The sequence below is a fragment of the Episyrphus balteatus genome, chromosome 3 (genome assembly GCF_945859705.1).
Source record: "Episyrphus balteatus chromosome 3, idEpiBalt1.1, whole genome shotgun sequence".
Classification (NCBI taxonomy): Eukaryota; Metazoa; Arthropoda; class Insecta; order Diptera; family Syrphidae; genus Episyrphus; species Episyrphus balteatus.
The window spans coordinates 14,427,229-14,439,595 of record NC_079136.1 but is presented as its reverse complement, the minus strand read 5'-3'; the positions used below and the strand labels follow the sequence as shown (position 1 = coordinate 14,439,595).

At 29.1% G+C, this 12,367-nt stretch overlaps 1 protein-coding gene across 8 annotated transcripts in view; it reads right to left on the bottom strand.

Moving 5' to 3' along the window:
• Window positions 1–12,367, bottom strand: part of LOC129915632 (tropomodulin) — a 175,792-nt gene that overhangs the window by 99,903 nt on the left and 63,522 nt on the right. Inside the window, exon 1 of one of the 8 annotated variants that reach the window (XM_055995260.1) lies at window positions 2,908–3,603. The exons of the other annotated variants lie outside the window; for them this stretch is intronic. Coding sequence (XP_055851235.1) covers window positions 2,908–2,913 — 6 coding nt within the window. The 5' untranslated portion in view covers window positions 2,914–3,603. Of the gene's footprint in view, window positions 1–2,907; window positions 3,604–12,367 lie in introns of those variants that run through there. 8 annotated transcript variants of the gene reach the window in all.

Sequence of the window (12,367 nt, the reverse complement as noted above, 5' to 3'; positions counted from 1 at the left end):
TATTGACTTTGGAGACTTCAAAATTTTTCGTTTCGCTTCAGCTGCGTACTAGGCGTAAGTTAGCTTGAGTAGTTAGCTTTTGAACGTGTCGGTTGCCGGCCGCGCAATAGAACGTAGAAGGCAATAAATGGTAGCAATAGCAGACAAACAAGTTGCATAGGTAGATCTTTTCACTCGAATTTGTTTGTGTGGGATAATTAGTGAATACTAAATATGGATATTCAGGCCTATCGAGGTATCCGTTCGGAGAAACGATGGCCCGTTCCGATCGGAACTTACATATCTTTCAAGGTATCCACTTCTGAACAAAAAAATAAAGTATACAATCGCATTCATTTGACACATGTGTCAGCGCGATTTATTCAATAAATAAAAATCCTTGTTATGCTCAAGTCTTCTTAATTTCAACCAACCTCTCTTGCTATTTCCATTTTTATATTTCTTTCTGTGAAATTCCACTTTTCTTAAAATATTCCGCAACTATTTCATGTCGGAGAATTTCCGATGAAATTCAAAGCCCAACTGTCAAAAAATCTTTGTTGAACACACTTCATCGCAATGCGTTGATAGGCGCCTAGTTTCATCGGAAGATTCTCCGATATGTCAATCGGAACGGATACCTCGATAGAAAATTTCTCCGAACGGATACCTCGATAGGGCTGATTATATTGAGAAAGTAATATATTGAGTAAATTATCTTTTTGTTTGTATATTTGAGTGTTTTGTGTGTAGGAATTACTTTAAAGACGCTAAAAAGATAAAAAAACATAGGAAGAGGCAAAAAAAAGGCAATAACAGGAGAATAACAGCAAAAAAAAGCAATAACGAAAGAAAAGGCAAAACAAAGGCAAAATAAAATACATATATTTGGCACGAGGGGGACGTGAAACGTGTTTGTTTTTAATCTATAATGTCGTAGGATTAAGCAAGAAAAAAGGCCAATTCCACAACATCCTATCCCTGCTTATTAATATGAAATCAAAACTTTAATTATTATGTTAGTACCTAGTGTTTAAATGGATTTCATTTATTTTTTTTACAAATCTTTTTATTTCATGCATGTAGGTTACCTAAGATGTGATTTAAAAAGAGCTTCATCTTATTTTCTCTGTGAACAAATCAAAAATTCTTTTGAAATTAAATTTTAATCGTAGGTACCTACCTATCGAAAAATTTTCGAACAACAACTGAGCTTAAAAGTTGTCTCAATTTTAAAGTTACGAAAAATATTTGATTGTTTTTATAAAATAAACTTTACTTTGTGACATTTGTTCAAGCAAAATAAATACGTTTAAATCCAGGAAATTTAAGTGGACTATTGCTCTGACTCATGAAATTCTGTGAAATTTCTTTCTTTTTTGAAATAGCCAAAGGGTTGTGCAAGTAGCAAGTACATGTATAAACAACTGAAAAGTTAAATTGAAATTTGAAATATTTTATGATATGTACCTATTTTGACTTATGGTTAATTTTACCTTTTTAATAATTGAAAAGTTGAAATCAAATCCAATCTAAAAATGATGTTTTTACTACATGCCAAAGTTGAATTTTAATTGAAGTTTAAGAAAAAAAAAAGAAAATTTTGTCGAAACTTAAAAGGTTTTCGAAGAATCTACTGCTTTAAAAAAAAGGTTCTTAAGTCCATTAATATACTAAGGCATGAACACATGAGCAGACTAATAGTCAAACATACACTTTACAATCTTTGTTTGCTCAAAAATCCTTGTCTCAAACTTAAAAAAATTTCCTTCCATAGTTTCCCTTATGGATAGTACCTACTTCAATATTCGCAAATAAATAAAAAAAAAAAAAAATAAAATAAAAAGACAAACCATGGCCTTACAACTACAGTACAACGACTTTGTGGCGTCATCGAAATAAAGACGGCGGCAGTTGTAGTAGTGGCGGAACTATATATAAACTTCTAGGGCATGCTTACACTAATTTCCCATTTCATTCATTCTTTGTTGCTATTTTTATAGATAGAACTTTTTGTTTTGTTGTATTTTAATTTAATGATGTGCCTGCACAATTACAGTGCATTGCACCTGAGAACGATTATAAAAACGAGAGAAGAAGGTGTGCGGCTTAATTAATTTCCCCCCCGGTGAAAAAAAGATAGTGCGAGACAAAAGGTAAACAAAAAATGCAAAAATTACTTAAAAATAAAAGAAGAGAGAAGATACAAAAAAATTTGTGTGTTCGATGACATAACCATGTCCACAGCCACTATATGACTTCATTTTTAGACGAATTTTCTTTATTTTATTCAAAAGATGTATTTGGTGTATGAATAAAAGATAAATAAATAAAATTGGGGTGGCTTTTTTTTTATTGACATAAAATGTCATCCGGTATAAAATCCCAACTAAAAAAGAAAGAGACAAAAAATACACTCACTCTGACACTTATCGTGTGACAGCTGAGAAAGAAAAAAAAAGAACACAAGAAAAACTGACGTAATCACCATGATGCCGTCATTCTGTAATGATTTTTCCACCCAAACTTAAATCTGAGGGAAGACCTTCTAAATCTCACTCCAAAATGCTGACGGAAATCTTATTTTAATTTTTGTTTTTTTCTTTTATTATCTTCAAGATAAAGGTTATGGCCAAATGTCAAAATTAATTAGATGCAAAAGTATCTCACAAAAACAGACACAAAATGCTCCCACTTGAGTCACACCCGCAATTAGCATAAATACGAATCCAAAAAGATTCATTTTTGTGTTAGGGAAAAGAAAGAAACACCTTTTTTTTACATTTTTATGTTTTGATAAAAGATATTTTTAGCCCTCTCAATGTCAGATGGGAGCAATATTCTTAAACAAGCAAAAATACAAAAAAATGAAATAGAAAACAGAAAAAAGATATGTATGTACTTCCAAGAAGTGAAAAAAAAACTAACCTCCATTATTTTCGAGAGAATAAATTTATTGATGTTTTGTTTCTTGTGTTTATTTAATCCTTTCGTCACTTTTTTTGATTCACTTTAGATTCTTTTTTTCCAAAAGAATTATTTCAATTTTAATTATTTGACACTTCTTTTAGATTTGAGCGAAAATAGAAGGAGAATTATGGAACACAAAAAAAGAAGAAAATAGTGATTTTTTTCCAGGGCGTTAACTACAAGTACTCGTACATTTACAAGCAAAATGAAATGAAAATATTTGGATTTTTTCCAGGCAGTGATGGAGTTTACACTATCACACTTTTTAATCTCTATAAAAAGGATTTCTTTATTATTTATTAGAATAAATAAATACAAAAAATTCACACGTCCAAAAAAGAATTCAACCAACACAAAAATCTACTACTTGGCGTTCCACAATATAAAAACCGAGCTTCAATCTGTCAATGCACAAACTGAATGGATATTATGGTGGATGTGTAGTATAGATACATAAACTCTCATTACATTTTTTACTATCTTTCACTGTGATATTGACAGGGAGGGAATACAATTTAAGTGGGATTGTTGGATGCGAGAGAGAATGGGAAATTTTAACAGTGACTTAAAAGATGGGGAAAAATTGAGAAGTGAATAGAGTGTATAACTGTTTCAGCTGTCAGTTTGACAGCTGTCATAAAGTTATGGTACAGTTATGAACAGGGTGATAGGAAAAGGTAAATTTCATGTGGTCTAGAAAAATTAAAACAAATTTTTTTTGCTAATTTTGTCAGTACATTTTAAGAAATAAAATACATATTTTCAATAGTTTTAAGTGTTTGAAGATAATAACGATAAATTTGAAAATATAAAGAAATGAATTATACAGTATCTACAATTATTTGTCTCTTTTTCTTTGCAGAAAATATTCCACCTAGAATAGAAAGGGAATATATTATGTACTTTGTTTTCTTACTTAAAAAGGTGATACCAATTTATGTCGATGGAAAATAAAATTTTGCATAGTTAGAACACAGAGATAAAAAATAACTATTTTAATAGTTAAAACCAGGATAACTATTTTAAAATAGTCATTATTGACTATTTAAATAGTCACATATAACTTTTTGAATAGTATAATTGACTATTTAATAGTTAATTTGGAGAATTCGAGTACCTATTTAACTACGGTATTAACTATTTTGTTCTCTGAGTGTAGGTAGGTCAAAAAATCGCACAAAAATGTTTTTAATCTTTTACAACAAATGCTTCAATTATTTTAAGCGCTTTAGAACTTTTTATTTGATACTCTGTTTTCGTAAAAGCTGTTAATGCACAAATATTTTGAATTTAGTTTTATAAAAAAAAATATATGTATGTAATTGTAAAAAAAAATTTATTTATATATTAGTAAAATGTGTTTTTAAACGCTTTCCATTTCCACTATATGATTTCTGGAATAAAAAAATTAAAAAAATCAAAATCGTTTGCTCTTATTAGATTTTGCCTAAGAATTCTTAAACTTTAAGCAAAACAAAATTAGGTTTGTGAATCTTAAGATATTTACCATTAACAACTAAAAACAAAACTAAAACAATTATTCAAATGATTTTTAAAGCTGAAACACAATCACGCTTTGCCGTCGATTTTGACAACTGCGAAAAGTTCAACTATAGGAAATCTGTGTATCCTCACACAATGACGCTTTTCTTACGTACGCTTTTTTTGACAAACGTAAGGAAACGTAAGAAAGCGAGCAAAAGTTCAACCAGACTGAACTTTTGCTCGCTTTCTGACATTAAACAGACATAGTTACAGTCACCCACATTATTATTGCGCCAAATGTGAATAAAAAAAAATAAATTATTGCAAAACTATGTGTGTTTTTTAATTTCTCTATATAGATTTTGCACAAAAAAACGACATCGAGATATTTTAAATCAAAACAATTTACGTATTAAAAACAAAAAAAATTTAATGATGTTTTAGACTGAGTTTTATTGTTAAAAACAATATATTTTGATTGGTTTTGTTTTTATAACTATAGGATATAAGAATAAACAAATTTCTATGCATTTTTTAAACACATTAATATCCTTTTCATTTTTCCACAATTAAATCAAGATAAAGACTTGGCCCAATAATTTTGTGAGTGACTGTGTTTTTTTTATTTGACAGCAGATTTTATGTTGCAATCAGCTGTTCAAAGTCAAAGTGACAGAAGCGCGCTTTGAGGATTTCTCAACGTAACGCAACGAAGCGACGCCCTAAAGCGTGATTGTGTTTCAGCTTTTAAGTTTTGGTAAGAGTTTAAAAATTGTTATGTATTTTTACTTTTCGAAAATTTTGCAAAATTGTTTATAAAAATAGATTGCGTTATCGACAAAATTGGCGCAGAGCCATATATCCACAGGAAATAATACAATAATGAACTTAGTGTAGCACCGAAGAGGGATAAGGGATAAACATCAATTTATTTTTTAAATTTAGAGCATATATCTGCATTAATTTTAACTTCGTTTTGAAAATGAACACAAATTATACAGGTGGAAGTTGCACATGTTTGAAGGGTAATAATGGGACAGAGGACTAACTTTACGGTAAATACCTTCATAACTTCACTACAGAGTGCGAAATAATTTAATTTTTCTGTTGAAAAAAAGTGAGTTTCTAACTTTTGTAAAGTTATTACCAGCAACCAGCGGTTGGTGGACTTTTAAAAATGCAGTATCTACAGGCAGTTCTAATTCATCCAAAGTGAAAAAATAATGATTTTTATTTTTAAGCGGAGTGATTGAATATAATTCAATTAAAAAGGTATGACAGCATCTAACTGATGAGTCCACTGTCATACCTGGGCGAAACGCATATGGAGTTGAGGTCACTTTAACTTTTTAATTGAGTTCTAATTTATCTTCACCCGTTTACCTTTTAAAAAATAATTAAATGACGTAATCTTATTTGATGAGGTCTGTGGCACTCTTGTATACAAATATGATTTTTTTTAAGTAAATAGGAATTAGTTATTAGGGCTCTACTCTCTACAGAATGTTTTTGAAAACTATTTTGCTCTCATTTCCTAATGCTTACTTTTTAGAAATAAGCGAGAAAAACATAGCATTTAAGTTTAAAATAAATTGGGTTAAGGTAACTTTAAGTTAGTACTATTTTATCAACGCAAAAAGCAAGTAAAAGTAAAATGACGATAAGTGAATTATTTCGTTTGTATGTGACTTTTTTGGAAAACTCTCTTGCTATAATTTGCAGATTACTTCTTATTTAAATTAAAATACGTGCTCGATTGTTAGTTAATGTCAATATAAGAAAAATAGATATTCCTGGGAATTAGCTCTAACTGAGGTTTTTCAGACTATTGTGACTATTGAAAAATTGGCATTTAGCTATTCATATTAAAAAAAGAAAAGAGTACTGGATTTGTATGGATTTTTATCGTTCTCTTGAATGGAAACAATTTGTAGTATACAAAATGGGTGAGACACAAACTCTTGGTATTTATGTCTTATTTTATATCACAAACAATTAATAAGTTACTATGTAAAAAAAGTATTTTTTTCAAGTAATAAACCAATGCCTAATATCAAGTTAAAATAGTATTTTCGGACTTTTTTGCTGACCAACATAAGATTCATTCTGTGGTAATAAGTTAAAAGAGCTAATGTTGACATAAGTGAAAATCGATTTTATTTGCTTAACATGTTCACCTTTTGTTCAGCTTTGTTTTAGTCTGGGTCTCATTTCTCTACGCAAAATATAAATCGTTAAATTTAAAAAAAAATCATAGAAGCTTAAGTCTTTTTGGACAAAAACTGCATTTGGAAAATAGCTTATGTATAAAATCGTCCATACTGCTGTGAGTTCACTACTGTGAAGCTTAAGTCATGACATAAGCTAATATGACAATTTGAATTCAAATATATTCATCGCTTGTGGTCGAGTGAACCATTTGTGTTCTTATGTCGACTCAAGCCATTTTAAAAAAATGCATTTTGAACCAAACCCAATTTTGCAAAACAGCTTAAGTAACATAAGCTGTTTTGTTCCTTGAAATGTCTGCAAAATTGTATACTTAAGTCAAAGTAAGTTATTTTTTCAAATGTAACGGCCGTCCCGAACGTTTTCAAGAAAAAATATACATATGAAAATTAAGGGTATAACAAGCCTGTACCCAGAAAAAAAATTGTTGGTTTAGCGGCAACAGTTTAAAAGTAATAACAAAAAAAGTAAAAAAAATCTGGTCCACAAACTTCATTTGCTTATATTGAAAAATGATAAAAATTGACTTAAGCTCTTTTAACTTATTGACACAGCATTAGTCGTGTGTTTTTTTTTTTTTTGTTACTGATGAGTACTTAGCTCAATAAAATGAGGGACATAAGCACAAAAGATTGCTTAGGATAACAAAAGTTTTTTATTATAGGTCGTTTCAAATCAAAAGTCCTGACTCTGAGTTAATTTTCTCCCTTCCAATAAAATTGAGAGCAAATAAACAAAAAAACTCAATTTTATTGGCTCATTGCGACAAATCAACTCAAAAATAACAACAAATCATGCTTGTTTGAATGAAAGAAATGCTAGAGAACAAAATAAACAAACGAAAAATCTGAATTTGTTTATTAATGATTTCTATGGTGACGACTCCAAAATAATTGAAAAATAAAAATAAGATATTTACTGCCCAGTTATACAAATGAAAAGATGTGAATAGAATTTTAAGTTATGAATTGCTATCATATAAACTGGACATTTCTGGTCCATCTTCACCTAGTCCTATAATAATATCTTCGGCAAAGTTATCCCAACTGCCTTCAAATGATAAATAGTAATTAAAATTGTATGTTTTTTGTATTGCCCGCGGATATGAAGTGATGCAAGCTCGGGAGACTTGCCTCCGCTTTCTGAGGCTAACCCAGTGAATCTCACAGACGGATCAATTAATTAAAATAGGAATATCAAGAACTGTTCTTCGTTATTTTATCGTAATTTTAGAAAAAGTTCAGCTGCCTCATAAATGCTTCCTTCCAGTAAGCGAATGAGTTTTTTTTTATTTTTGCTCAATTTTCCATGGGACTTTTGATTTGAAACGACCTATAGTTGGTTTACAGGGACAAATTTTTTCTAATGCTATTCATTTTTGATAAAGCAATACAAAATTATTAATAAATGGCAATTATTGCTAGTGTTGTTTGTCTATCGAAACAAGGTAACCTATCATCGAAATGATTTTGGTATTGCTTATCTCTATCATTACTTTACGTTTTTGAATCTCATCTAAGCATTCATTTTTTTTTTAAATACCTTGTTCTGTAAGCACCAAAATAAAAGATTCGGCACTGCGTCCCGTATTAGGTATACTATTGTAGTTCAACTTTTTCATATAATTTTTTTATAACTGTAAAAAGGGAAAAACAATGAGTCCTGCAAATTGAAAGGCCAACGGTACTTACGCTGTAAACAGATTAATAAATTGATTGAAAGTATTAAATTTCTTGCTACGCTCTCCATTTTACGTCATACTCGGTTTCACTTAGCTGACATCCATCATAGGTTTCAGATTCATTCAGAATAGAATACAATTCTTGCGTATATAATTTTTCCTTTTTCTATATTTTAATTTTTCATTTCTATTTCTGTAGTGTTTGTTTTGATGTTCAAAAATTTAATTATGTAGAATTTTTTCGGGATGCCTGCTTTAATATTTCATAAAAAACTGTTTCTGCGAATTTTTAAGTTAAAATATTATAGTGATTGTACTTAGATAAGATGTCTAATGCACTAAAAATGTCAAAAGCAGGGTTTTGTAAATTTATTTTCTTAATATAAGATTAGATATTAATTTATTTTTCATAGTTATTGAATGTGTGTTGATAAAACTCCTTAATCAAATGAACAAGAATACAAATTTGAAAAATAATCCAATAAAAACATTTTAAAATTTTATAGTTTCAAAAATTTTCGAGAATATTTTTAGAAAATTAAAATTTCGTTAGTTTTGTTTTTCTACATCTATATCACCCTGCATTCTCAATATAAGAAAAATCAATAAAAATCCTTTATCCTGTTTTGCGTTCGAAACAACTTTGCTACGTCACTTTTTGAAAACTGTTCTAAAAAAGTAAAAGGACCGATACAACACCAATAGATGACTCATGAAGGATATTTTATCACAAAAAAAACAACCCCTCTCTGTGAATAGCATTCTGCTACAATCAGAATTTACTGCCATTGTGGCTCTTATCTATCATAGACCAACCACTACCTGGCAGTAGTAGTCGAACCGACATACCGGCAGTTACAATTTTCATAACGGCGGTAAATCTTTCTTCTTCGTATACTATTTTTCCTTCGCGGATATATTTGTTGCTAGTCCTGTTTGTTGTTGTTGTCATAATAATTTATTCCTGTATTCCTACCTGTCGCGCTCTTATCCTAGTTTAATTCCATATATACCTGATGTGAATGTTTTTATTTCGCTTGTTTGTGCAACGAGACTTAAGGATATACGAGTCGACGACGACGATTGAAAGGAAGTAACTATACGAAATAGAAAAAAAAATAAAAGTTAAAAAAAAAGGAATATATCCTCCACATGAGAAGTTTTCTAGAAATCCTTTCTTCAACATGAATGAAAGCAAAGCGCATTTGAATGCTGTCGTTGCTATTGCTGGTTGAATCCTTCTTCTGTTTCACAGAGTAAGGGTTACTTTTTTTTTGTTGTTGTTTTTGTGATATTTGAATTTAATCCTGGCATAAAAAGTCACCTCATTTTTAAATAACGAAGTGATTATTTTTATATGATAATGAAACCTAATTCTGCTACATTTTCCATATAATTGACAGGACATCACCCAAAAATCATTTTATTATTCTCAAAAAGATCCTTTAAAGTGCTCAAAATGATGCGAGATATCTTCCTGTATATGGTGCTAATTATCCTGTTTGGTGTTATCTTCTTGGCCCAATTAATTGTGAACGTTTATGCCTTTCAAAGGCAACCACCCCCAAAGTCACGCACAGTTATTTTCGTTTAAAAAAAAAAGGATAATACAAAAAAACGTAAGGCTCTTTGCTCTTTTCCGTGCGGTATACAATGCATTTGGATCCCATTACAATTGAAAACTTACACAATGCACTAATGAGGAACAAAGAGTGTTTTGAAAGTGCCATAACACCGGTTACCGGATACACTATTGTCGTGGGTTAGTTTTGAAAAATGGGGGGGTGAAAGCTTAAGAAAAAGAACAAATACAAGAAAATATAAAAAAAGGACCTTAAACTTGCTGATGGCTGATGACGATGATGGTGGTGCTGGATTTGCTGATGATCTTCTTCTGCTGCTGCAATAATTGTTTTCTGCTTTCGAGTTGTTATAGTCGTTCAAATTCAACTTGACACCATTCGAATGGATAAATTCTCTCGGAAAAGTGAAATGTAATGCTACAAGAAAACTGGAGTATCCTTTTTAGTTATATTTTTTATCGAGAATGACTTTTAGCAAACATGGGAATCAATTTCAACCGAGATGTGAAAGGAAGTGGTTTTTCATTTTTGTGTTGCTTTTTTTCAGCTTTTAGGATTTTAAGGATAAGTAAAATTTTGGATATGTGATATTTTTTTTTGTGCAAAATTTTTATTTTTTGTGTTTATTGTATAAGTCATAACAGATTTTTATTTGAATTATTTTTTTAATTTGTAAGTTATTAAAAAACTGAAGATAATAAGAATTATACATATTCATAACGATATTGAGAAGAAAAATTTCTCAAAAGTTACATATAAATAATCTAATAAAGGAATTTGTCTTCCATAAAATCAAATAACAATTTAACTGTTGAAAAAAAAAAACAGATAAATATCTAAATAAAAAAATTTAAATTTAAATTGCAAATTTTTTATTATTTTTCATCGAAAAATTTTAAATAATAATTAAAGTATTTGTTTTTGATATTTTATTTAAAATAATGCAACGTAGAGACTGTGTCAACGAATAATAATATTATTTATATTATTTAATTTTAAGATTTTATATCGATTTTGATTATTATTTTTTTTTTTTATTTTTCAATTTTCTTTGTATTGTGCATTCTTTAAATTAAACAAATTATAGTTGTATCTTGCTTTTTAAGAAGTTACCACAATTCTTTGTCATAAGAAAATTGAACAAAACAAATTTAATATGAACTTATGGGCTTCATTTTAAATTAAAAAAAAAAAAAATAACTTCACTTTGATTATACCCAAAAAATTGGTACTTTTAATCATGTTAGAGGAAAAAAAAGTTGAAGATGATTTTATACAAATAACAGAAAGTAAAGATTTGTGTTAATTTTTTTTATTTTGATCATACATTTATTGATTAAACAAAATTTTAAGGAAATGTTTTAAGCATATAATCAACTTGTACTTTTGTACCGATGCTGTTTAGTGAAAAACTGTTGCAATCAACTATTTGCATTTTTCAATAGATTTATTTGTGCCACAACATTGCTCCAACAGGAAAATGCCAAAGTTCTTACATGTATTCAGGGTTCCCAGGTTTTCAAAATAAAAATCCCCTTTTTTTAACACCAAAACGTCCCCTATTTTATCCCTTTCGTTTAAGAAAATCGGCAAAAATGGTGATTTTCATATCAACCTGGGAACCCTGCATGTATTTATTATAATTTGCACACAAAACCGGTCATTATAAATAACTGTCTATGTATCTTAAAAAAATTTTTTTTTCGTAAAGTTTCGGAGAAGTTTCGAAAATTTTAATGATGAAGAGGCCTCAATACCTAAGGATATAATTTGATAGTTCTAGCAAAGACCTTTACCTACGTAAAATCTACCACGGTGAATACCAAACTAAGTTCTCTCATTTTGAAAAAAAAAATCACTGGAACAAGGCGTTGCGTTGATTTGCTGACAATGAAACATCCATTGTATTTTTATACGAATTTCAAATTTTCTCATTATTTTCATTTACAATATCATCGGGTATACCTAAGTTATTGATGCCCATCGACTTCAGGATAATGTTTCTTTTTATACAATTATTTTAATAAATTAAGGGCTTATTTAATAGACAGAATTTTTTGCCTTAAGAGCAAATTTCCGAAAATTTTTGTTGCAGTCACAGTTATAAATATTTTAAAAATCAAAATTAATTTTTTGTGGACAAAAAATACAAAGTATTGAATCATTAAAACTCTTAGTTTATAAATTCATTCTAAGCTAGGTTTCGGTATTTTTAAGTAGTCAAATGTAAAATTTACCATGGTCTTTTTTTTATAGTTTTAGAAAAAAAAAAAAAAAAATAGATAATTTTATATTTTTGATTCGCTATCGCCTTTGGCAATCTTTAATATGATAACATTTGTTACAAATTATATACAAAATTTCTGCAATGCCAAAGGCTTGATTGAAAATTACAGTTAATTTTGAAGAAACCTAGGTAATACCTATACATTTATTTTAC